This window comes from Artemia sp. Qi Xiang Cuo, chromosome 7 (assembly GCF_049724085.1).
Source record: "Artemia sp. Qi Xiang Cuo chromosome 7, ASM4972408v1, whole genome shotgun sequence".
In the NCBI taxonomy this organism is placed as follows: domain Eukaryota; kingdom Metazoa; phylum Arthropoda; class Branchiopoda; order Anostraca; family Artemiidae; genus Artemia; species Artemia sp. Qi Xiang Cuo.
In genome coordinates, this window is record NC_142800.1 from 46,959,652 (window position 1) to 46,985,888 (window position 26,237).

The 26,237-nt window shown below is 35.9% G+C and overlaps 1 protein-coding gene across 1 annotated transcript in view; it reads right to left on the minus strand.

Moving 5' to 3' along the window:
- LOC148950346 (uncharacterized) overlaps positions 1–26,237 on the minus strand; it is an 85,556-nt gene that overhangs the window by 19,877 nt on the left and 39,442 nt on the right. Inside the window, exon 3 of the mRNA XM_089091842.1 lies at positions 16,541–16,777. Coding sequence (XP_088947968.1) covers positions 16,541–16,777 — 237 coding nt within the window. The remainder of the gene's footprint in view (positions 1–16,540; positions 16,778–26,237) is intronic.

Here is a 26,237-nt window from a genome sequence, read left to right on the forward strand (position 1 = left end):
AACACTTTTAGGATATTTAGTGTCTTTACTGAAAAACTAGTGCATTACAGAGTCTCTCAAACCCCTTAAAGCTATTTTAAAAGATAAAAAAACTACTTATTTAACAAAAAAATTTCGTTTTTAATGACAACCAAGTAAAGAAAAACCACACGGAAACAGTCATCTGAGTCTCTCAAACCCCTTAAAGCTCTTTTAAAATATGCAAAAACTACTTATTTAACACTAAAATTTAGTTTTTAATGAAGACCAAGTAAAGAAAAAACACACGGAATTAGGCATCTGAGTCTCTCAAACCCCTTAAAGCTCTTATAAAAGATGCAAACACTACTTATTTAACACAAAAAGTTCGTTTTTAAAGACAACCACGTAAACAAAAAACACACGGACACAGGCAACTGAGTCTCTCAAACCCCTTAAAGCTCTTTTAAAAGATAGAAAAACTACTTATTTAACACAAAAATTTCGTTTTTAATGACTACCAAGTAATGAAAAACCACACGGAATTAGGCAACTGAGTCTCTCAAACCCCGTAAAGCTCTTTTAAAAGATACAAAAACTACTTATTTAACACAAAAATTTTGTTTTTAACGACCACCAAGTAAAGAAAAATCACACGGATTCAGGCAACTGAGTCTCTCAATCCCTGTAAAGATCTTTTAAAAGATACACAAACTACTTATTTAACAAAAAAATTTCGTTTTTAATGACCAACAAGTAACGAAAAATCACACGGACTTAGGCAACTGAGTCTCTCAATCCCCTTAAAGCTCTTTTAAAAGATACAAAAACTACTTATTTAACACCAAAATTTCGTTTTTAATGACCAACAAGTAAGGAAAAACCACACGGAATTAGGCAACTGAGTCTCTCAATCACCGTAAAGTTCTTTTAAAAGATACAAAAACTACTTATTTAACAAGACAATTTCGTTTTTATTGACCATCAAGTAAACAAAAATCACACGGAATTAGGCAACTGAGTCTCTCAATCCCCCTAAAGCTCTTTTAAAAGATACAAAAACTACTTATTTAACACAAAAATTTCGTTTTTAATGACCAACAAGTAAGGAAAAATCACACGGAATTAGGCAACTGAGTCTCTCAATCCCCGGAAATTTCTTTTAAAAGATACAAAAACTACTTATTTAACACTAAAATTTCGTTTTTAATGACAAACAATTAAATTAAAATAACACGTAATTAGGAAACTGAGTCTCTCAATCACAGTAAATATATTATTAAATATAAAAAAACAAATAATTAAAAAAATTTATTAATATATAAATTACAAAAAATATCAGAAAAAAACAAATGACTAATTAAACTTTTTCTCTAAATACCCATAAAGATATTTTAAAAGAAACAAATACTACTTATTTAACACAAAAATTTCGTTTTTAATGACCATCAAGTAACGAAAAATCACACGGAATTAGGCAACTGAGTCTCTCAATCCCCGTAAAGCTCTTTTAAAAGATAAAAAAACTACTTAATTAACACAAAAAGTTAGTTTTTAATTAAAAACAAGTAAAAAAAAATCACACGGAATTAGCCAACTGAGTCTCTCAATCCCCGTAAAGATCTTTTAAAAGATACAAAAACTACTTATTTAACACAAATATATCGTTTTTAATGATCATCAAGTAAATAAAAATCACACGGAATTAGGCAACTGAGTCTCTCAATCCCCGTAAAGTTCTTTTAAAAGATACAAAAACTACTTATTTAACACAAAGAACCCCCATGTAACTGAACCCCTGTATAACTGAAACCCCTGTACAACTGAACATCCGTGCTAAATTTCATTACGTTTAATATCTAGTCACCAAATGCTCCAAGCCTCAGAAGAAAAAGGGTTTTTGAAAACAGGGAGCCCGATTTACGAAAAAAAAAAGTGGTACCCCCCGGGCACCTGAACCCCCTTGTAACTGAACCCGTGTATAACCGAAATCCCTCCGTGCAACTGGATCCTCTTTAACTGAACCCGCGTGCAACTCACCCCGCAATGCAACCCACCCCCTCATAACACTTTTCAGCCATTTCTTTTTAAATTGACAATATTTTTCAAACGTTACTTACGTATTATACAGACCACATCGGCGAGGTAAAGATAGGTCAAGTCACAATGTCATTCTATCGTTAATTTTCATTTAAGCTATTGAATACTTTCTAGCAATGTCCCTTGTAAGCGTATACGCAAATATCTTTTCGAAAATATCTTTTCGCAAAAAAAAAATTAGCAAATATCGTAAACTAAAGAAGTAATTACCATTTTCAAATGCATTACTCGTTCTATTAATGAAACCCATTAAACTAATATCCAAGTTTTTAAAAAAAAACCTACTAATCAACTTACAGATGAATTACAACGGATTTAACATAAAAAAAAAAAACTTTTATATAATTAAATAGAAAACTACGTCAGAAAAAAATTGTCCTTAATAGGACCGGTATTAAATGAGCCTGGTAACCCAATTACTTGAAAGTACACACACAACCTGTTTGGTAGGAGCCCGTACGCACAGTATATACCTTCAAGCAAATTCCATATGATATTTCAAATTACTATAGAAATGATACCTCTTTGCAAATGACCCTTGTAACCGTCCAATGCATTGAAAACTTACACACATATCCATGCCTTAGGCGTAGGGTTCAAATATATAGATGCCTGGCCCGTGGTAAGGCATATTACGCAATCACTGGCTGGAGTGCATACTAGCTTACTACTGATAGCCATTTAATTTAACTTTGTTGAAAGTTCTGGAAATTACGTCTTAGAGTATGACAACCACCCTAACAGCCCTTAGGGTAAGGATTGTAATTTATGCCGTTAGGCATATAAGGTGTTTATAGAAAGCGTTGTCGTAGAAACTAAAAAAGAGCTCATTTGATTAGAAATCAAAGGGCTTGGCGCCCTTTCTAATAGTCGAAAGTGATTGGAAGGCTTGACATTTTTATAGTAAATGTCAATGTGGGTATAATGTATTATTTTTGTTGTTGTTGTTGTCTATACCAGGGCACTTTGTATCGAAGGAGTCGTCGTAGGAACTTCAAAAAGGGCTCATTCGATTGAAAATAGAAAGGGCTAATGCCCCTTTTAATAGTCGAAAGTGATTGGAGGGCAAATAATCCCCCTCCCACGCCCACCCTCCCAATTGCCCATTATCTCTAAAAACTAAATGTTGCCTTAAGATTAAATCAAAATGCACTGTGTTAAGGCTAATTCCCAATACGGCATCTCAGCAGTATCCCAAAAACGACTGAGGGTATTATGTTCAATCTTTCAGGGCTACTTCTGCTCTTAAAATTTAACCAAATCAAAATAGCGTACAAATGAATGTGAATTGTCAGTTTAATATACATATACTGATATTTAGTAATAAAAATGTTAATGTTATTTGATTTATTAAAGTTATGAAAGTAAAAACATTTATATTTTTTAAGTAAAGTGGAAGTTATGTTCTGGCCTTGGGAAGGCATAGGGGTTTTTAGCCCTACTCATGTTAACTTCTCCTCGTTTTGAGTTTGACTCGGTTATTTATTGTAATTTCTGTTCGTTTTGGGTTTCATTTATTTATCGAAGCTGATTTGTGATAGTTTCACGCTTGGTAGATTGTTTGATTTTTTTTTGCTCATTTTTGTTTAAAGGAGTTCTTTACTTTTCTTTGAAAACCTTATTTTGAGGAAACAGTTTTTTAAATTAATATCACAAAAAAAAACATACCGGGAATAAGCACATCCAACATTTCTCACTTGCATCATAATCCTGATACAAAACACCATCTATAAATCTACGACCATCCACTTGGCTTCTTTCAAGTTTTTTAACTTACTAATTAAATTAACCATTATCCAAAACCAAGTATGGGAAAGAGAAGGTTAAAAGAGAAGTAAAGAACCCCAACTTCCCTAGATAACTTCTACGTCTTACAATCTCCGAGGAACTTATTAACTAACTTAAGAAAAAAGAAACAAAAAACAAACTGGTCGATGTTTATACGCATTTAAACTCCGAAATAAAAAAAATCAGTGGGCTTAATATGGCTTTTCTCCCCTCTCACAACAATAGGTTTCGAACCTTGCTCAGGTCATTTACAATTCTAGGTTCCGTTCATGTTGTGGAAAAAAAAAAATGTAAATCTGACTAGAAAGGTAAAGACCCGTGAGCTAAAAAACAAAAGGTACTTCCATATTAAATGACACACAATCAAGAAGTTTGATTAGTTGCATCAGAAAATAACTGGTTTTCCATTCTTTATTCGTAGACAATTAGCATGAGTTCACTAAAATAAACTACTTTGTATATATATTCCAATTCAGGGTATATATTTGCACACTAAGACGGTGGGGTAAAATTCATTTCCTACCCAAACGAATGTTAAATTTGCGTTCAGGATGCAGTTCTGACTATAGATGTAAGTTTGAATTAGGGGGGGGTCCAGGGCCGCTGACAGCCCACCCCCTTTGAATCCCGATCCGGGAACTTTTGTTTAAAAGTTGTAGGTATATGGCTATTCCCTGAGAGTCTTCTGACGTCATTGCAGCCATAGCAAAAATTAACATTGGATGTTATTGTTGGTTGTGTTGGATGGGATTGTTGGTTTTTGGTTATGTTTGTTGGTTTTGATAAACGGTTGATGGTTATGTTTGTTGGCTATGTTTGTTGGTTGCTGGTTATGTGGTTTGGTGGTTGCTGGCTATGTGGTTTGTTGGTTATGTTAATTGCATGTAGGATTTTAGTTGTTGCTTATGTTTGATGGTTATGTTTGTTGGATGTCATTGTTAGTTATGTTTGATGGTTATATTTGTTGGTTATGTTTGTTGATGTTTATGTTGTTGGTTATGTTTGTTGGTTGTTGTTTATATTGTTTGTTGGTTATGTTTGTTGGATGTTGGTTGATGGTCATGTTCGTTGGACGTAGGTTGATGGATGTTATTTATGTATTCTGGTTATGTTTGTTCGTTATGTTTGTTGAATGTTGGATGTTGTTTGTTGCTTATGTTGGTTATGTTTGCTGGTTATGTTTTTTGGTCATGTTTGTTGGTTGTTTCTATGGATATATTTGAAGATAAATGCTGTTACTAGCCAATGCCGCCCCTTGTTTCTAGGCAAAATTCCTGGGTGTTTTCTCCCCTATAGATGTCTAAACATGCCTCCCAGGTGACAACACTCCCCAAGATACCTTTCTGTTATAAACCTTAGAGGGATTTTCAGGTGTCCCCTTCGAGGATCCCTTGTGTGTTCTAGGAACTCTATAAATACCCTGGGTAAGGACGAAACAGCATCCGTCTCATCTAGCCAGATGAAGACGTCATAAGTATCTGAAATAATGGAAAATTCCTACAATGAAGTAAGTGTCTTTCTCTATAGCATTTCCTGAACCTCCTTCCCCCACCAAAAAACCTCCCATTTTGCTTTGTTTATACTCGTTTTAAAGCATACAATACGTTCTTTTCAAAGTGTACAAACCCAATCCCCCTTACCTTCGTTCGAAAACAATTAATCCTTTGAAAAAGAATTATTCTTTCATAGGCAGCGCGCTAGCGCTGCCTAAGTAAAGGACGATGTGGGCACGATGTGTTTTTTTCTTCTTCAGTCAGGCACTTCGTATCGAATGAGTTGCCCTAGAAGCTTCGAGAAGGGCTTATTCGATTGCAAATTGGAGTGGCTAGTGCCCTTTATAATAGTCAAAAGTGATTGAGGGCAGTTAGCCCCCCCCCCCCCACGCCCATTATTCCCCCAAACACATCCAATCAAAATTTTGAGATAGTCATTTTGTTCAGCGTAGTTAATTTCCACATAGAATATATATTTTTGAGGAGGATACTCCCCACAACCCTCAGGGCAAGGGTTATGAGTTATGCTCTGGAGGAATATAAGGTTTTTATTGAAATCGTTGTCTTAAAAACTTGAAAAAGGAATCATTTGATTTGAAATTAAAAGGGATAGTATTCTTTTTAATAGTCGAAAGTGATTTGAGGGCAACTAACTCCCCTCTCACACCCGCCTTTTCCCCAAAAACATCAAATCAAAGCCATTTCATTTTGAGATAGCCATTTCATTCAAAGGCTCATTCGATTAGAAATCGAAAGGCCTAGTGCCCTTTTTAATAGTCGAATGGGATTGGAAGGCTTGACATTTTTATAGTAAAGATTGATGTGGGTATAATGTATTATGCTTTGTTGGTGCTTTTGTTTAGACCAGGGCACTTTGTATCGAAGGAATTGTCGCGGGAACTTAGAAAAGGGCTAATTCTATTGAAAATAGAAAGGGCTGATGCCCTTTTTAATAGTCGAAAGTGATAGTGGGGCAACTATTCCCCCATCCATTCCCACCCGCCCAAGCCAGCCCTCCCATTCCTGCTCTTAAAATTTAACTAAATAAAAACAGCGTAAGCGAATCCAAGCTATCAAAGAAAGTAAACAGATTTTTTCGCGAATGGTATCAAGTTTTCCATTTCAGGTCAACTAGAGGAGGTGTGAAACTAAATTAAACAGTACTATTTGTGTCCAGATTTTTAAAAGGGTGTATGTTGTTAAAAATTGCTGAAAATTTTTCTCCAGCATACAAATAGCAAGCCAAACTATGAAGTCTTAAAAAACAAAAATATTTAAAGTATTATTTTCTTTTTTCTTGAAAAGACTATGTCAATATAAAACGAACAGAAATTAATTTAAAAAACTTTTTAGACAAAATAGTTTTTCAAAGAAAAGTAAAGAACTCTATTAAACATAAAATGAGCAAAAATTATTTGTGTTTTCCCGCTAGCTTTTAGGAGGGGGAGTCATCTGTGTCCCAACCCCATGTTAGCTTCATTTATTCCTAATTTTTTTTTTAGGCCAACAACAAGAGCGATCGGCTAGTAGCCCAATTCATTGATGAGGGAGGTACATCAACAGAGGAAGCCACCGACAAAATGGTAGTGTAGGCCGAAGAGTTTATTGCCAGATGGTCAGAAGCAAATCCCCCTCGGTAAGTTTTGCAAGACTTTAAAACATAAGCTTTAAAACTCTTAACTACTAGTAAGGAGTTCCATGAATGGTCTCTCAATACAACCAAAAAGGGTCTTTAAGAGCCTGGTAACATTTATAAGCACTAGTGTGGGCATAGGGAATACCATTTAATGCTTCATAATACAATGATGCATTCCGGCAAGCAGCAGAGGGTGTACAGTTCCAAGGGGGCATGGTACCATTTCATTATAGAATAATCCATTCCAGCGACTTCTATACTCATTCTCTTTCATAGAGAAATACGTTTCAGGGAGCTAAATATGCTCTTATTATTCTTCTAGGTTCACACAGCGACATCGTAGAAAAATATTCAACAGCCACCACTTGAGTTTCGCGACACTGAACGGCTAGTGAGTTCCCCGAAATTGATCTACACAGTTTAGCACAGGATCTCGGCCTCAGCAGTAACTTTTAAGACAATACTTTAGATGGTGTGCCTGTAAGCAAGTTCAATACAACTCCCACCAAGGACAGTGATTTAGGGAAGCAAAGTGGAGCTGGCTCGCCTCCAGTATTGCCACAATTATATTTAGTAGATACCATTTCACATAAAATTCACGCGTATAGGGCTGAGTTTGACGATCCGTTCAATTCCTTATCAAATGGTAGTATTCACACGGATCCTATAGACACCACAAACTTCTATGTCAGCATGAATCGGGCACTTCTTGAACATCATATGCAAGACGCGGGAGGACAGAACAAAATAAAAACATCCATCACGTTTAAAATCATTTTTTAAACGTAAGTTCGGGCGTTTTGCACGATCATCATATACAGAAGAGAATGCGGTCGCTTCATCCGTACTTGCAAAATTTTGAGGGCGTGTTTTTGGATTGGGTGGGAGAAATTTTTAACAGGATGGAGGGATACAATGAGAACGGGAGTGAGTTAGTAGTTTTGTTTATTGAAAAAATAGAATTAAATATAACTAAATTAAAAAAAATGTTTTTAAGAGGTGGGAGGGGGAAAGGTAACTAAAAAATACGAGACAAATTTAAAGGGGTGTCAGGGTGTAAAAAACTCGCTTTGACACGGGCTTGGAGTGTCTCAAATATTCTGTCCTTGTGGCTGGATATAAAACCCGGAGGGATATTATAACAGGATGGAGGGATACAATGAGAACGGGAGTGAGTTAGTAGTTTTGTTTATTGAAAAAATAGAATTAAATATAACTAAATTAAAAAAAATGTTTTTAAGAGGTGGGAGGGGGAAAGGTAACTAAAAAATACGAGACAAATTTAAAGGGGTGTCAGGGTGTAAAAAACTCGCTTTGACACGGGCTTGGAGTGTCTCAAATATTCTGTCCTTGTGGCTGGATATAAAACCCGGAGGGATGACGCTAGTATATTAGGATGGCTTTACTGTTAATGGTGGTGGGGAGGAGGGGGGTCTGAATTTCCAGAAGTAAATTTTAGTTGTTGAAAGGGGCATTATCCAATAACACTCAAAGGGATTGCTATTTTTTAAAGAGCAAACGAGCATTTGAAAGTTGGGGTTACAGTTCCACAATTTGACGAAGAATACGAAAAAGGGGAGCTTCGTGATAAAAAGAGGTAATTTATTCCGTAAGGACACCGTCCGTTGACTCAGTGAAACACTCGTATGGCTTCTTTACGAGCCTGCCAAAGATCCTGAGTCAATTGGACATTTCTTTCCCATCCCCCATATTAGCACGATTTTAAGTGAGGGTAAAGGGTACACTTGACTTCATTACTTTACAATGAGTCTATCAGGTTTCCATTCCGAACTAAAATTAAATAACCATTTGAGACACTGCAAGCATCATGGGTACCAGTCTGTTGAAATGGTTTCAGGGGACAATGCCACCTTACGGATCTAAAGCTTTCCGAACACGCTATTGCAGAGCAACAAGGTGTCATTGGACATAGAAGCTGCACTCACAGATGCGTCCGATCCGTCAAATTTGAATTATGTGAAGAAACATAAAGCCATTGCAGTCTCTTTTGCGAATGCGCGAAGAGATTCAAGTAATACCGTGCAATTTGTAGATTTTGTTGAGATGTTAGGCGGAGAGGATTGTGTTGGTACAGCTATGGTTGGTCTGATTAAAACAGCAAATGAGGCAATTTCGAGGTCACGCTACACACTATCCAATGAATCTATCACCAGAAGACGAGTTGACTAATAAAAATCAAGACATTTGTCGGGTTTGTAAGAAAAATTAATGAGGGGGATGCGAAAGCCCGGAACCATGACCATTTATGGCAGGAAACTTCATCAAGGGGGAGTAACTTTCGGGAGGTTGAGCATAATTCGTGTAGTTTAAATGTTAGACAGCAATACCTTTTACCGGTTTTACACGCAGAATTGTAAATACGATTTGAGATTCATATTACAAGCGTTGGCAAGATTTCAGAAAGGTGAAGTTGTAGATGGCGCATGGGTAGATGGTTCTTATTCTTATAACATCATACCTAAATCATCTGAAAAGTTGCTAGTCTTTGAATTTAAATGACAAGCAATTGATAATGGTAAAGGGTACTTGAATAAAATCCGTTTCCTTGGTTCCTTGAGTTTCTTCCCCAAATCTCTATGTCAATTGATTCAAGTACAGAAAAGTGACGATTTTAATAGTTTCCTCCTCCTTAAACAGCACTTTCCACATGAGCAACTGTATGATTTATGAACGTGAAAGGGCATATACCCGTACGAGTACTACAGCTCCACCTCGAAGATAAGCGAGGTAAAATTACCGCACATCGCAGTTTTATAATTCACTTTGCGATTGTCAATGCACCATTGCCGACAATGAATTTACGAAGAGAGTTTGGGCAAAAGGAAGGTTGTAAAAATTGGTGGGATTATTGTAAAATGTACCTGGCAAGTGATAATTTGACGTTATTGGATTTTGTCTGTAAATATAGGGACAAACACGTAGAGTTTGGGTTGGATTTGGGGCATTATTTTTCCACTCCTCATCTGGTGATGGATTTAATTCTTAAGATTAGTGAAGCAAAAATAGGTCTGATTGCCGAATGCCGAAGTAGATCAGCACCTGTTTGTAGAGAGATCTATGCAGGAAGGGTACGTTTTCATGGGGATCGTATCCTTTAAACCCAACCGACTGGACAACGCACCGATGAAAAGTCGGACACCGTTTTTCTAGGATATGAATTCTCTCTACCTGTCAGCAATGTCTCACTTTTATTTGCCGTGTGGGAATTACCAATGACTTGACGATCCTTCTGCTACAGATTTCCCACACATTCATACTGTTGAGGAAAATAAACAACAAAGATAGTTTTTCAAAATTGACAGTGAAATACCTCTTGAACTTCATGACTCGGTAAAAGACTTAGTTTTCCCCTGCTTAAATAGACCGGTGCCTTGGGACTCTTTGAGTCCCTACAATTTATCTTTGGTAGAGAATACAGGTATGCATTGGACACCTTAAAATCAAAAGATAATTGCCGCCTATAATTCAAAACGGAATATTGCTGTACGCCACGTTCTTTTGCGGTGGATGCTAGCCAACGGTTTCGATGTCACAAAGATTCATAGAACCTTCCAGTTTAATCAAAAACCATATATGAGGACGTTTGTTGACACTTTTCTCAACAAACCGTCTTTAGCGAAAATAAAGAAGCAAATCTTGAAAGTCATTTTAAATTCGGCCTTTGGTAAAATGCGTGAGATTGTGTGTAACAGGAGTCGTTGTGACGTTGTAACCGACCCAAAAGAATGTGCTCGAATCATTGCGGATCCAAACTTCACATCATTCACGATTATAGACTCCAATATGGTCATTTTACATAGAGAGAAAATATACGTGGTTTTAAATAAAAACAATGCCACTGGCAGTGCCATTTTAGAAATTTTGAAAAACTTATGTTGGAGTTTTATTACATTGTGTATACGCGCCAATGGCCGGGGTTGGGAAAAGTTCAGGCGTATTATGGAGATACGGATTTCTTCCTTTTGAAAGTTACAACAAATAATCTGTTACATGATTTGGAAAATGGAGAGTACATTAGGTCTCGGATAGATTATACAAACTGGGATGAGTCCCTCTACCCGGAACTGGTAAAACACCAGGCCCCAAATCAGCTGCTGAAATGAAAATCCAAGACAGGGAGCGACTTGGTATCCCAGGGGGTATTTCCCGGTCCGAATGTGTACTGTGTGCAAACGCACAATGAGACTACCAAAAGAGTCTGCAAGGGGGTGCCGTCATACTATGTAAAAAAAAATTTCAATATAAGTGTTTATAGCAACTGTATAGAGAATAATTTAGTTCCCAGAACTAGTGTCATGGCCATTTGCTTTTTATAATATAGAAACTATACAGTTGGAGTAGAGAAAATGCCATTGCCACCATATCAGACAATGTCTATGTACTCGAGGGTAGTGTGAAAGTACGACCACAAGGCCACTACCTTACTTCAGATCGAGTTGAATGTGTAAATTATAGAAAACAACTCGTTTTGAAGAAAGCTCTATAGTTGAGGGAGTTGAGGGTATACGTTGATATGATAAGGTTTTATCAGCCAGGTTCTTGTCTTACCTAGTTTGCTGATGACGCTGCATTAATATTTTCTAGTCAGTTGTTACATAGTCTGATTTTGAAGGTTAATTACGTTTTAAAAAATGTCCATATTTTTACTAGTTTAAGCTTACTCTCTGTTAATATTGTGAAATTTAGTTTCATTTTAGATTCAAGAGTAGGTGAGCCCCAGGAAATCTATACACAGTTATTATATTTTTACCTTACGCTGACTAGGATTGTAAAATTAGAGCAGAATTAGTGTTTTAGTGAAGGGTCTCGTATTATTAGGAAAAAAAGAGTCATTCCTAAAAATGAAACAGAAGGTTCTCTCTAAAAGAAAAAGAAGAAATGATTATAATGCTTTGTTCTAAATGTATATTTATGATAGACTAACTGAAGATAGTGAACTGAACAGGTATTCTATACAAATTATTTGTATGTGTTTAGGGTATAGTTTTATGTTTAATTAATAATTCTTTGTTTTGAAAGTTACTATGTAATAACACTAGTAACAAAACATTGGCTATAACAGCAGATCTACCCTAACCCATTTCAACAATTGATTTTACCCTCCCCTCCCCTTTCTAGAAAAATAAATGTTTGTATCAGTAACAAGTCACTCACTCTCATACTTTTTCTTGGTTAGTTTTCCCAGGACTTCAGATATGAATTCTGAAGCTTAGATTTGTAAGTAATTTTTAAACTTTATATGTTGACGTAGCCACTATGATCATGTTTTGTTTTAATTGTGATGACCCCCTTCCTTCCCTCTCAATCAAAAAGGGGTTACCGCTCCCCAGATATGGGTAGCTAATTAAATATAGATAATTTTACAGTACCTAGCTTAAGCAAAGAGGGTCACTGGTGACTGGCAAACATCTCTGAGCATCATGTACAGTCATTTGGGCGGAGAGGTTATTTAAGAGTTGTAAGAAAGGAGTCAAAGCACATTATAGACAACTAAAACTATCAAGGACTTTAAATTATTCATCTTAATGCACAAACAAATCAGCAATTAGTGATTACGTACTGAATTAGATCTTGAGGGTCGACTTAGATATATGAAAACTAAGTAAACCCTCAACCCATGAAATTTCAAAAATCTATGAACTTTTCCTCACTTTCTATTCGAATTATCATATATTTATTTTTACTATTTACCCTTAAATATTACCCTTAAAGAAATAAAATAATTTCTTGTGTAGTTAGAGTCGAATTACTATTCATTTGTCTTCAGGAATGCAAATTTTATCCTTATTCTATTGGTATTTTAAGATTGTTAACTGTCAAAACAGGGTTGAATTAGTAAGCCAACCGAAGGTGTGTTTTGAAATAAGGCAATTGCTGGGTTCTGTTTACAACACGAGGTAGACTCAAACTTAAACCAGTCTCAATTTGTGCATTTTTATATCCTGTTTTGACAGTTAACGATCTTAAAATACCAATAGAATAAGGTTAAAATTTATAATAAGGAAAGGATTATAACACGCTATGCGTCAAAAAAGGTGAAAAAACTAGATTTTAGGGACTTTTTTCTAATTTGGAAAGGAGTTGGGTATATATATATATATATATATATATATATATATATATATATATATATATATATATATATATATATATATATATATATATATATATATATATATATATATATATATATATATATATACATGTATATATATTTAAAGTACTAATCAGTAATCTATAAGTCAGATTTGAATCCTACAGTTTAGCTTTGTAAGTTATTTTAAAGCTTTCTTTATGTGATAATAATCACTTTGACAATATTTTATCTTATATATGATCACTTCCTTTATTCTAAATTACCATATTTGACATTATTAAGTAAGAGAGTGTCACGTGTTTGATTCACTTGGCAATCCAATTTTCTATTCATGCGGTCATAGGATTTTTTATCTTTTTCATACTATGTTACTCATTTATGCATAAAATAAAGAAAATTACTAACCTATTCCGTAGAAAGATCATAATCGAAAACATTTTCTGAGACACAAATTATATGATTCCAAAATAGTCAAGTTCTGTATTGATTTCTCACTTTATATAGCCAATTTCAAGTCCAGGGGTTTCCCTAGTAGTTCCAGTCCCAAATTAAGAACAATAATCTTCAATAGTTATGTAAACCTAACCTTACCTTGTACTTTGCGTGCTTCTCTACACCTTTGATAGGAAGTAAGTAGCCACTCACTCCCAAGAAGCTTTGTATTGATTTCTCACTATATATAGACAATTTCAATAGGGAGATAGCGAGTAAGTAGCCCCCTAAAATAGGGAGTAAGTAGCCCCCTCATTCCTAAGGTCAAGATTCTGGGGAAAACCTAACCCTACCTTGTACTTTCCTGCTTCCCTACACCTATGATAGGGAATTAGTAGCCCCCTCACTCCCAAGGTAAATGTCATGGAGGAAACCCATGGATATTTTTGTCAAAAATGGAAAACCTTGACCTTGGGAGTGAGGGGATATTTACTCCCTATCAAAGGTGTAGGGAATCACGTAAAGTATGGGAATGAAGGGCTACTTACTCCCCATCAAAGGTGTAAGGAAGCACAATAAGCACTACCTCAGATACTACTGGCTCACCATATGCTTGGCCTTGTTTTTTGTCCAGCCTGACTTTTTGTTTATTTTTATTAATCCTGGAGCAGTGGCAATATCAAACCGATAATGATAACGAATATTAAGCAATGAGCGACTCGTGCTAAGAGTAACTGAGTGTCTAATAAAAAGAGTTTTTGATAACAATACATATACATATCAAAATAAGTGACTTCTAATGATAATTTTAAATTGATTTAAAATACATTCAATTTATATACACCCATGGAAAGCTACATACCTGAGAAAATGTTACTCATTTTTGTAAAATGGGCAAGGCATCCCCTAAATGACAAGTCACTTTGATGAAAATTCCACTAATTGTTACACCAAAACAACCATACATTCTTTTTTATGTGAGGAAGGTCACCTTTACCTCAATCTTCCCACTTATTCACGCTATAGTCTGAATTCTGTATCCCCAAGGTCTTGAAGATGACTGTTCTACCACAAGGAAGAGTGGAGTGGAATTAAAATATTTTTACAGTATCCCTAAAATGGAAGAGCTAGTTGATTAGCATTTGCTGTAAACAAATACAATTATCAATTCAAACGTTGTAAAATGACAATCTGTTACATATCTAGTAAAGTCACAAACAGTTTCAATATAACATTATGAAACTTTAGCGTAGAGAGGAGGGAGATATGAACATAGAGATAAATCTACAAAATGATGCAGCAAGTAGTCTAGAAATGACCGTAACAAAAAAACTGAGGAGAATACATTGATCAAACACCAAAGTACACATAGGCAGAAGTTACTGATTCCTTGCTAGTTTCTTTCATTTCCATTGTACCCAAAACACCGTTTAATTTAACCCTAAGCAACTGAACGCCCGTGCAAGTGAACCCCGTGAAACTAAGCCACCATATAACTGAGCCCCGTGCATCCAAACCCCCGTGTAACTGAACAATCATGTAAAAGAACCCTTAGACAGCTGAATCGTATTTAAATGAAGCCTTGTGCAACTCAAACCCTGTAAAACTCAACCCCCCGGCAACTCAACGCCATATAACTGAACCCCCGCGTAAATGAACAGCCATGCAACTGTATCCTCTTGCAACTGAACCCCTGTGTAATTGAACCACCATGAAACTAAATCACCGTGAAACTGAATCATCGTGCAGTTTAACTGTCGTGCAATTGAGCTAACATACTCAGCTTTTCAATATTCTACAAGTACAACACAATATTATTTGGTAAAACTCAAGTTAGAATCACCGTTTACACGCTCAACCTTATCAAACTTGTTTTTTTTTTCATGTCATAACACAAATGTTAGTTAAGATGATTCATAAGAAATTCTGTTTTATGGTCACAAAAACAAAGACAATCAGACATCACAAGCAATTAAAGCCATATTTACATCTCCTTTGTATGTCTGTTAATGGGGTTCGTTTCGGCCTTTCACTGTCTGCGAGTCCGGGCGTCTACCCACCCACCAGAAAAATACTCCCCGTGGACCCCCTCCAAGAAAATACCACCCACTAAAAATACCCTCCCATGAAAATATCTTCCTAGAAAATACTCCCCCAGCAGTTAGTTGGTTTGTGGGTTATTTAAAGTGCAATCACTTTTGACTAAAAAAAAGAAATTGGAACTCTCAATTTCTGATCGAACGAGCCTCCTCCGACGTTTCTATGACCATAAGGCTGAGGGAAAGGGAATGAGGATGGGGCAGTTCCACCTCCTATACAGAATAAATTCTTCTTATCTTAATGTTGCCCTTTACTTTCATCACAACAGCACAGACCAGAAATATTCCCAGCAATCAAGAGAGATAAAAATTGATTCCACATTTTTGGGCCTTTTTTAACGTTCCCCAAAATTTGTGTTCTCAAAAAAAAAAAAAATCGATTCCACATTCGTTTTCAAAATTCCTGAAAATTTGTTTTTGTGATTAAATTCTACTGTAAAGATCAGAGAATATTTTTTTAATGATAAATTTTTTTAATATTTGGAATATTTGTTCAAAATAGACTTTTTAAGTTATCACTTACAGAATGTACAGGAAGAACAACTGTAGCTGTGGTTAGAGTTTCAAAGTTAGTTCACCTCTCTTCAGGGCCTCTTCTCAGGGCCTTTCTGATTGTTTCAAGTTTTCATATAAAACTCCTTTAATTGGGTTTTTCTTACTGGTTCATTACTTTTTTCCTCTCTCTCTCCCTCTTTGTTTCTTATTATGCTATAGTAAAAATCTTATTTTTAATTTTATTTGCAATATTATTTGATACCTCTATGGATTCAAGTAAAACCCAACGGCGTAAATTTTTTTCTGAGAATCTGTTCAACAAGGAATCAAATAGAAAAAAAGACATTGTTTGCCAGCTTTATTAAGTTCTCAATTAAGACATGAGACCCACCAAAACTATTTGAAAAAATGTCCAACTTACGATTTGCCACATGAAGGTCTGTCCAGTTTCATGAAAAAGTACGTCTTCACCGGGACCGTAGATCAACACCGTCTTTTGCAACCCATTCAATGTACATGTAAATTTTCCTTCTTCATCGATTTTTTGATGGTTTTGTTCTAAATAGGGTTTCAAAAAAAGATGGAACACGCCAAGAAAGTTCTGGTCGAGCCAATAATTTAAGACTTTCCGTTGTAAATCTACAATAAAGGGAAGACCCTTTAAAAAACAACATCCCTTTTATACAAACAAGTAATTTTTTACTGTTTTAAAACACTAACTGTTTTAAACTTAGCCTAAAAGTCCCTGTTAAACATCTATAATCTTGTCTTAGTGGCGTTTCATATTGGATTTATTAAGAGTTTCAGAAAATAATAGCCCATAGGTAGGAAGCATGAAATTATGTGATATAAATTTAAGGAGGAACGATGGAGTTTATTGGCAAGGAGCAGTGCTGATGATGAATAAGGAAGCTGCCCAGTCTTTTCTAGATTAAGAAGTTATTAATTAGTAGAAGGCTAGTAGCTTATTTTACGACTAATAAATGGAGGGCATCAGGGACAGTAGTAAAAGCCCCTGTAGAACTGACTGATGGAAATAATTGTGACTGAGACAAATTTTACCTACAGCTACAGGAACAAATAGACGGGGTCCAACGTAGAAATGCGGTTTCTTTATTAGTGAATTTTAATTGTCATAATTATTTGATATTAATTATTGGTATAATTTATTTGGTTTCAAAATGGTCCATAAGTTAGAATTTTATTCACAAAAGGGTAAGGCAGCTATACTTTTTTGATTGTATTAATCAAAAAAACTTTTGGCAAAAAATAAGTTTAAAAAAAAATTGAAGAACTCCATTAAACCAAAACTGAACAAAAATAGAATCAAATAGTCAACCAAGCATACAACTACCACAAATCATTATCAATAAACAAATGAAACCCATAACAAACAAAATTAAAATAAGTCAAACTCAAAACGAGCAGAAATTAATCTGAGTAGGGTTGTAAACCCTATGCTTTCTAAAAGCCAGAATATAATTTATATTTTACTGAAAAAAATATGCATTTTCAGTTTAATACACATATGCTGATATTTATTCCTTAAAATCTGAATTAATTTTTCTTTTATTAAAGTTATAATAGTGAAAACATTTAAAAGAGTTTTTTCTGGTGAAGTACACATTATATTCTGGCTTTTAGAAAGCATAAGGTTTAGAACCCTACTCAGATTAATTTCTGCTCGTTTTGAGATTGACTTATTTTAATTTCTTTTTGTTTTGGGTTTCATCTATTTATTGATACTGATTTGTGGTAACAAAATGGCTCTATCAAAATTTTGATTGGAAGTGTTTTGGAGAAATGATAGGCATGGAGGGAGGCATTTGCCAACTGATCATTTTTGACTAATAAAAAAAGGCACTAGTCCTCTCAACTTTCAATCGAATGAGCCCTGTTTGAAGCTTCTACGACAAAACTTTCTATAAAAATGTTTTATGCCTCAAATACATTACTTACGACCCTTGTCATGAGGGCTATTGGGGGAGGGTTGTCATCCTCAAAGACACAATTGCCAAGCCGTTCAACTATATTGAACAAAATGACCATACCAAAATGCTGATCGTAAATTTTTGGGGAAATGATTGGCTTTGGGGGGGGGGGGGGATTTCCCCTCAAAATACATCCGACTATTGAAAAGGGCAATAGCCCTCTTAATTTCCAATCGAAAGAGCCCTTTGAAGTTTTTACGACATCACTTTCTATATGACATTATATGCCCCCAGGGTATAACTTACAACCTTGGCCCTGAGGGCTGTTGGGGATTGTGATACTCAAAAACATAATTTCCAGACCGTTCAACTACGTTCAATAAAACTGCTATATCAAAATGTTGATTGAAACTGTTAGGGGAAATGATGGGTATGGAGGGGGTGGCATTCAACCTCCGATCGGTTTTGACAATTAATAAGGGCACTAGCCCTCTTAATTCCCAATTGAATGAGACCTTTTTGAAATTTCTACGACAACGCTGGCAAAGACTAAATTTGCGAAACTTTCAACTGCGTTGAACAAAATGTCTATCTCAAAATTTGGATTGGATATTTTTGGTAAAATGGTAGGGTTGATAGGGGCTTTAGTTACCCTAACATCGCTTTTGACTATTAAAAAGGGAACTAGCGCTTTCAATTTCAAATTGAATGAGCCCTTTTCGAAGTTTCTACAACCACGCTTTCTATAAAACAGTATATGTCCCCAGGGCATGAGTTAAAATCCTTGCGCTGAGGACTGTAGGGGGGGGAGTGCCATCCTCAAAGATATAATTTACGGACTTTTCAACTACGTTTAAAAGAATGGATATCTCAATATTTTTATTCTACGTTTTTGGGGAAATGATGGGCGTGGAACGGGTGTTAGTTTTTCTCCAATCACTTTTGACTAATAAAAAAGGCACTAGCCCTTTGAAGTTTTCAAAGTTTCTATAACATCGCTCTATAAGAACCTTCTATGACCCCAGGGCATAACTTAAGAACCTTGCCCTGATGGGTGAGGGTGGTTTGTCATCCTCAAAGACATAATTTCCAGAACTTTCAAATACGTTGAACAAAATGGTTATCTCAAAATTTTGATTGGATGTGTTTGGGGAAATTGTGGGGGTGAGAGGGAGGTTAGTTGCCCTGCTAATCACTTTCGATTATTAAAAAGGGCAATAGCCCTTTCAATTTCCAATCGAATGAGTTTTTTTTGAAGTTTCTGCGACAACTCTTTCTATAAAAACCTTATATGCCCAAGGGTATAACTTACAACCCTTACTCTGAGGGCCCTGGGGGGATATGGTTAGGGAAAAGGTGGGCATGAGGGGGCTAGTTGCCCTCCAATTACTTTCGACTATTAAAAAGGGTACTAACCCTTTGAATTTCCAATCGCATGAGCTTTTTTTCAAGGCTCTACGACAAAGCTTTCAATAAAAACCTTATATACCCCAAGGGCATAATTTACAAACCCTATCCTGAGGGCTGTGGGGGGAGTGTCCTCCTCAGAGACATAATTTCCAGCTTCAACTGCCTTGAACAAAATGGCTATCTTAAAATTTTGATTAGATGTGTTTGGGGAAATGTTGGGCCTGATAGGGGGGCTAGTTGCCCTAAAATCACTTTCGACTATTAAAAAGGGCACTAGCCCTTTCAACTTTCAGTCGAATGAGTTGTTTTTGAAGTCTCTACAAAAGCTCTTTCTATAAAAACCTTATGTGCACCCAGGGCTTAACTTACAACCCTTGCCCTGAGGGGTCTGTTATCGTCAAAATCATAATTTCCAGAACTTTCATCTACGTTGACCAAAATAGCTATCTCAAAATTTTGATTGAATATGTTAGGGGAAATGGTGGGCGTGAGAAGGGGGTTAGTTGCTCTCCGTTTAACTTTCGACTATTTTAAAGGACATTAGCCCTTTCAATTTCCAATCGAATGAGCCCCTTTGAAGGTTCTACGACAACACTTTCTAAAAAAATCTTACATGCCCAAGGGTATAACTTCAAACCCTTGCCCGTACGGCTCTGAGGGGGGTTTTCATCTGAAAAGACCTAATTTCCAGAACTTTTAACTAAGTTGAATGAAATAAATATTTCAATCTATTAAAAAGGATGGATGTGTTTGCGGAAATGGTGGGTGTGACAGGGGAGGGGGGTAGTTGCCCTCCAATTACTTTTATCTATTAAAAAGGACACTTGCCCTTTTAATTTTCAATCAAATGAGCCCTTTTTGAAGTTTTAAGATAACACTTTCGATAAAAACCTCATATACCCCCAGGGCATAACTTACAATCCTTGCAGTTTTGCAGTTTTGCTATCTAAAAATTTTGATTGGATGGGTTTGGGGAAAACGTGGGCGTGAGAGGGGGGTTAGTTGCCCTCAAATCACTTTCGAAAATTAAAAAGGGTACTATCCGTTAGAATTTCAAATCGAATGAGCCCTTTTTCAAGTTTCTATGACAAAGATTTCAATAAAAACCTTATATGCCCCTAGGGCATAACTTGAAATCCTTGCCCTGAGGGTTGTGAGGAAGTGTCCTCAAAAATATATTTTCTATCTGGAAATCAACTACGCCGAACAAAATGGCAATCTCAAAATTTTCATTGGATGTGTTTGGGGGAATAATGGGCGTTGGGAGGGGGGGAGCTAGTTGCCCTCCAATCACTTTCGACTGTTAAAAAGGGCACGGGACCTTTGAATTTCCAATCGAATGAGCTTTTTTTGAAGTTTCTACGACAACGCCTTCTTTAAAAACCTTTTATGGCCCCAGCGCATAACTTAAAACCCTTGCCCTGAGGGTTGTGGGGGAGTGTCCACCTCAAAAACATATTTTCTATCTGGAAATCAACTACGCTGAACGAAATGGCTATCTCAAAAATTTGATTAGATGTGTTTGGGGAAATGATGTGCGTGGGGGGGAGGGGGGCTAGTTGCCCTCCAATCACTTTCGACTATTGAAAAGGGCACTAGCCCTTTGAATTTCCAATCAAATGAGCCTTTCTTTAAGTTTCTACGACAACACCCTGTAAGTTTCTTCTATAAAAACCTTATATGCCCCCATGGCATAACTTAGAACCCTTGCCCTGAGGGTTGTGGGGGAGTGTCCTCCTCAAAAACATATTTTTATCTGGAAATCAACTACGCTAAACAAAATGGCTATCTCAAAATTTTGATTGGATGTGTTTGGGGGGATGATGGGCGTGGGAGGGGGGGCTAGTTGCCCTCCAATCACTTTCGACTATTAAAAAGGTTACTTCGAATTTCCTTCGAATAGCCCTTCGATTTTCCAATTGAATGAGCCTATTTGGAAGTTTCTACGACAGCACCTTCTATAAAAGCCTTATATGCCCCCAGGACATAACTTAAAACCCTTTCCCTGAGGGTTGTGGGAGGGTGTCCTCCTAAAAATCATATTTTCTATCAGGAAATTAACTACGCGGAACAAAATGGCTATCTCAAAAATTTGATTGGATGTGTTTGGGGAAATGAGGGTCGGGGGGGGGGGGGCTAGTTGCCCTCCAATCAGTTTCGACTATTGAACATGGCACTAGAACTCTTAATGTCCAATCGAATGAGGCCCTTTTGAAGTTTCTACGACGACTACTTCCATATGAAGTGCCCAGCTCTAAAGGAAAAAGAAATAATAAATAGTACATTGTGCCAACATCGTTCCTATATACCCTCAGGGCTTAACTTAAAACCCTTGTCCCGAGGGTTGTGGGGGAGTGTCCTCCTCAAAAACCTATTTACTATCTTGAATTCAATCACACTTAACAAAATGACGATCTAAAAATTATGATTGTATGTGTTTGAGGAAATGATGGGCGTGGGAGGGGGGCAAGTTGCCCTCCAATCACTTTCGACTATTAAAATGGGCATTAGCCCTTTGAATTTCCGATCGAATGATCATTTTTTGAAGTTTCTACGACAACACCTTCTATAAAAACCTTATATGCCCCCAGGGCATATCTTAAAACCCTTGCCCTGAGGGTTGTGGGGGAGGGTCTTCCTCCAAAACATTTTCTATCTGGAAATCAACTACACTGAACAAAATGGCTATCCAAAAATTTTGATTGGATGTGTTTGGGGGAATAATGGGCGTGCGTGGGGGGGATGGCTAGTTGCCCTCCAATCACTTTCTACTATTAAAAAGGGTACTAGCCCTTCAAATTTACAATCGAATGAGCCTGTTTTTAAGTTTCTACGACAACGCCTTCTATAAAAACTCTATGTGCCCCCAGGGCATAACTTAAAACCCTTGCCCCGAGGGTTATGGGGGAGTGTCAAAAAGATATTTTCTATGTGGAAATCAACTACGCTGAACAAAATGGCTATCTCAAAACTTTGATTGGATGTGTTTGGGGGAATAATGGGCGTGCGTGGGGGGATGGCGGGGGGGGGATAGTTGCCCTCCAATCACTTTCGACCATTAGAAAAGGTACTATCCCTTCAAATTTCGATCTAAATCAGCCTGTTTTGAATTATCTACAACAACATCTATAAAAACATAATATGCCCCTAGGCCATAAATTAAAACCCGTGCCCTAAGAGTTTTGGGGGAGTGTCAAAAAGATATTTTCTATGTGGAAATTAACTACGCTGAACAAAATGACTAACTCAAAATTTTGATTGGATGTGTTTGGGGGTATGATGGGCGTGGGGGGTGCTAGTTGTCCTCCAATCTCTTTCGACTTAAAAAGAGCACTAGCCACCCCAATTTCCAATCGAATGAGCCCTTTTCGAAGTTTCTACGACAACTCCTTCGATACGAAGTGCCTGTCGAAGAAAAAAAAAACAACACAGTGTGGCCACATCGTTCTTTACTTAGGCAGCGCTCGCGCGCTGCCTACGGTAGTTTGTTATTTAACAGGAACTTACATCACTCCCCTCTATGCTGTGTCTGGTTTTCAACTGATGGAACTACCCAGCATTTCTTATTTGATTGTGGTCTTGTCCAAGTCTTGAGAAGGCAGGGGGGTTGTCAGTCCTACTCTTGTTAATTTCTGCTTATTGTGCGTTTGATTGGGCTATTTATTGTAATTTTTACTCTTTTTTAAGTTTCGTTGATTTATTGATAGCGAGTTGTGGTGAAAAAAAAAACACCCGAAAAAAAAATTATTTTATTTCTGATCATTTTTGGCTAAGTAGAGCTCTTTACTTTTCTTTGATTTTTTTTAAATTAATTACATTAAAAGATAAAATTGGAATTATTATCAGTTCCTTGGAGACCAGTCTCAGGTACCTACTCTGCTTTGGTCCGTGCTTGGCCGACGATATTAAGTTGCCTTTCCCAGAGGCTATTGTCAATTTTAAACAACTGAAATATCATACGATATCAACCACTTTGCATCTTTTTATTATGACTAATCTTAATGACTTGAGTACAAGAATGTTGTACTAGCCTACTTATGTATTTACAACTATTGAATATCATTATTTTTCAGTAAAATTAAAGCCGATTTTCATTTAATTTTAATGCTTTTGTTAGGCTCTCCCAAACCCACTGAAATTTGCCGAAAAAACTATTTAAGATTTCATTCTTTTTTTCTTCTTTTACTGCCAAGACATATATCTCTATTGTTTGTTATATTTCAATTGGTATCATCAGGCAAAATATTACTGAAAATCGTAATTGTAGCATACTCTAGTTTGTAATAAATTTTCGACATAAATTCTACATAAGAAAATTGAACCAGGTAGCCCCTTGAGCACTACATACTGAACCATCTTTGTCCCAGTTATGGCTAGTCATTTCTGTCTCTTATGGAGTAAAATACCAACTACAGATGGGAAAAATTGATAAAAATCTAAATCAGTAATTTTTGGTGCATTGCACCGCTTAACATGGCGCAAACCTGATATTCATTTTTTTTTTTTTTTTTGGGCAAAAAAAATGAAGAGACAATTTCAAAAGAGAAACAACAGCAAATAAAACGTCATGTCGGCTCTAGAAGCTTGCACATTTCTGGGAAACCGATGACTACACTAGATTAATCCATGGACCTCACATAAAACATTAAAATTAATCAAATTTGGTCTGCTTACTTTCGTTTTCAAGAAATATTGATGAAGACATAAGGAAAAAACCCAAAATCTTGGGTTCTATTTGCTTGTAGAATACGTAGTGCCAACTGCGCCCTCTACTTTATTTTAATAAAAATTAAATTCCAAAAATTAAAAAATGCCTATAACCATTAGATTATTTATTTGAAATCTGCACTCCTGAGCTTTTTGTGCCCGGGATAAGCACCCTCTCTGCCCCCCTATAATCACCACTGCCTTTAGTTTATTAATAACTACACCATTTTTGTTTCGTTCTTCTTGGTTGAGCTGTGTAGAAAGAGGAATGAAAGAAAAGCAGCAATTTACCGTAAAATTGATATTTTTTTAAGGAAAGCTGTTGTATTTTAAAAGAAGTAAGAAAAAAATTATGTAAAGTCAAATTGAGTCTTATTTTTTGAAAAACATTTTTTTAAACTTATATGAAAAAAACGAAAACTAAAAACTTTTAGAATATAATTAAACAAAATGCAAATACAGCAGGTTTATTCTGTCATTAAACACAATCATTTCGCTTTTGTGTCTACTTTTCCAAGAGCTATTGAATTATGTATATCTTTTAGAACAATAGGTTGATATATCAATAGTTCTTTCACCCTACGCCATAAACTAATAACCATGATTTTCTAATAACTATGTAATACATAGTAAATAGTTATTAGTGCTCATCCTGTATATCTTACGGTTTTTTTTCTCTATGAATTGTGTAAATTGAATCAAACAGAGTTATTTGAGACCAATTGAAAACCCAACCACGCCCTGAGGACCAAAACTGGCGTACTGAACCATCTTTGTCCAGGTTATGGCTAGTCATTTCTGTAATGTTTTATTTTTTTTAATTTATTAAATCTAAAACTAATAAGATTTATAAGACTGAATATCAACATATATTAAATTGTCAATCCATATTTTTTTTCCAGTTTTCTTGGGCATGATGGTGATTTTTTTCTCAATATTGTGAGAAATAGAAACAAACACCTCAAAGTAAGAATTGTTTTCAGTAAAGCGCACATTATTTTCTGGTTCTAGAAGGTAAGAAGGCTTCAACCCTACTCCTGTTAGTCTCTGTTCATTCTGAGTTTGACTCGATTATTGGTTGTAAATTATGTTCATTTTAGCTTTCGTTTATTGATTGACGGTGATATACGGTACTTTTACGCTTGGAAAATTATTTGATTTCATTTCTCGTCTTTTAATTAATATAGCTCTTAACTTTTATTTGAAAAACTTTTTTCATGGAAAAAGTGCTTCAAATTAATTTCATAGGAGACTAAACCTTGCTGCTGAACAACATACTATTCCGACAGACTCGCACATCGCGTCATTAAGTTGCATGGAAGTTGAAAATGACGTCTTAGCAAATCAAAAAGTTCCCCCCTTAAATTGCCTTTGTTGAAACCTTATACAAGAAAATTACAACCCCCATCATTAAACAACAAGAAAAAATCACTTTTAAATGGCCAGCAGTGATACGTCCTCTTATTTTTCTTAGCGTCTATTGAGGCACTGGAACATCATAGATAGCTGTTAAAGGACTCATAAAAGAAATTTCTCATATATTATCGTCTTTTTTCCATATTAGATTTGATAAAGCCATCATAAAGTGGTATATGGTGGTACAGTGGTACACTAAAAGCGCAACTTGCGCGACATTTTAGGAATGGAAAGGCTGGTCCGGACACCTGGATATCATAGGATATTAATGGGTAATGTATGAATTATTTTTGTATTTAATTTCTTTTTATAAGTTTTGATTTAATAAGGCAATCAAAAAGTACCACATGGCACCTAAAAAGCAAACTATGGGTTCATTTTTAATTTTTTTTTAAATAAGAAATAACAAAAAAGGCCGTGTCCAATGAAAAAACTCGACGGACAAATTTCCCCCACCCCTGCGGAAATTCTCCTCCATGAAGAATCTCCACTGGAAATTTCCCTTACATTTGAAATAGCGACAATGTTTTTAATTTCAAGTACTCGAAAAATGTGCGAGTTTGATTAAGAGTATTCAGAAAATCTGAACAATTCTTGGCAGTATTGCGGTGGTAGAAACCTTACTTTAACTAAAATTTGTCAGAGATGCCAATC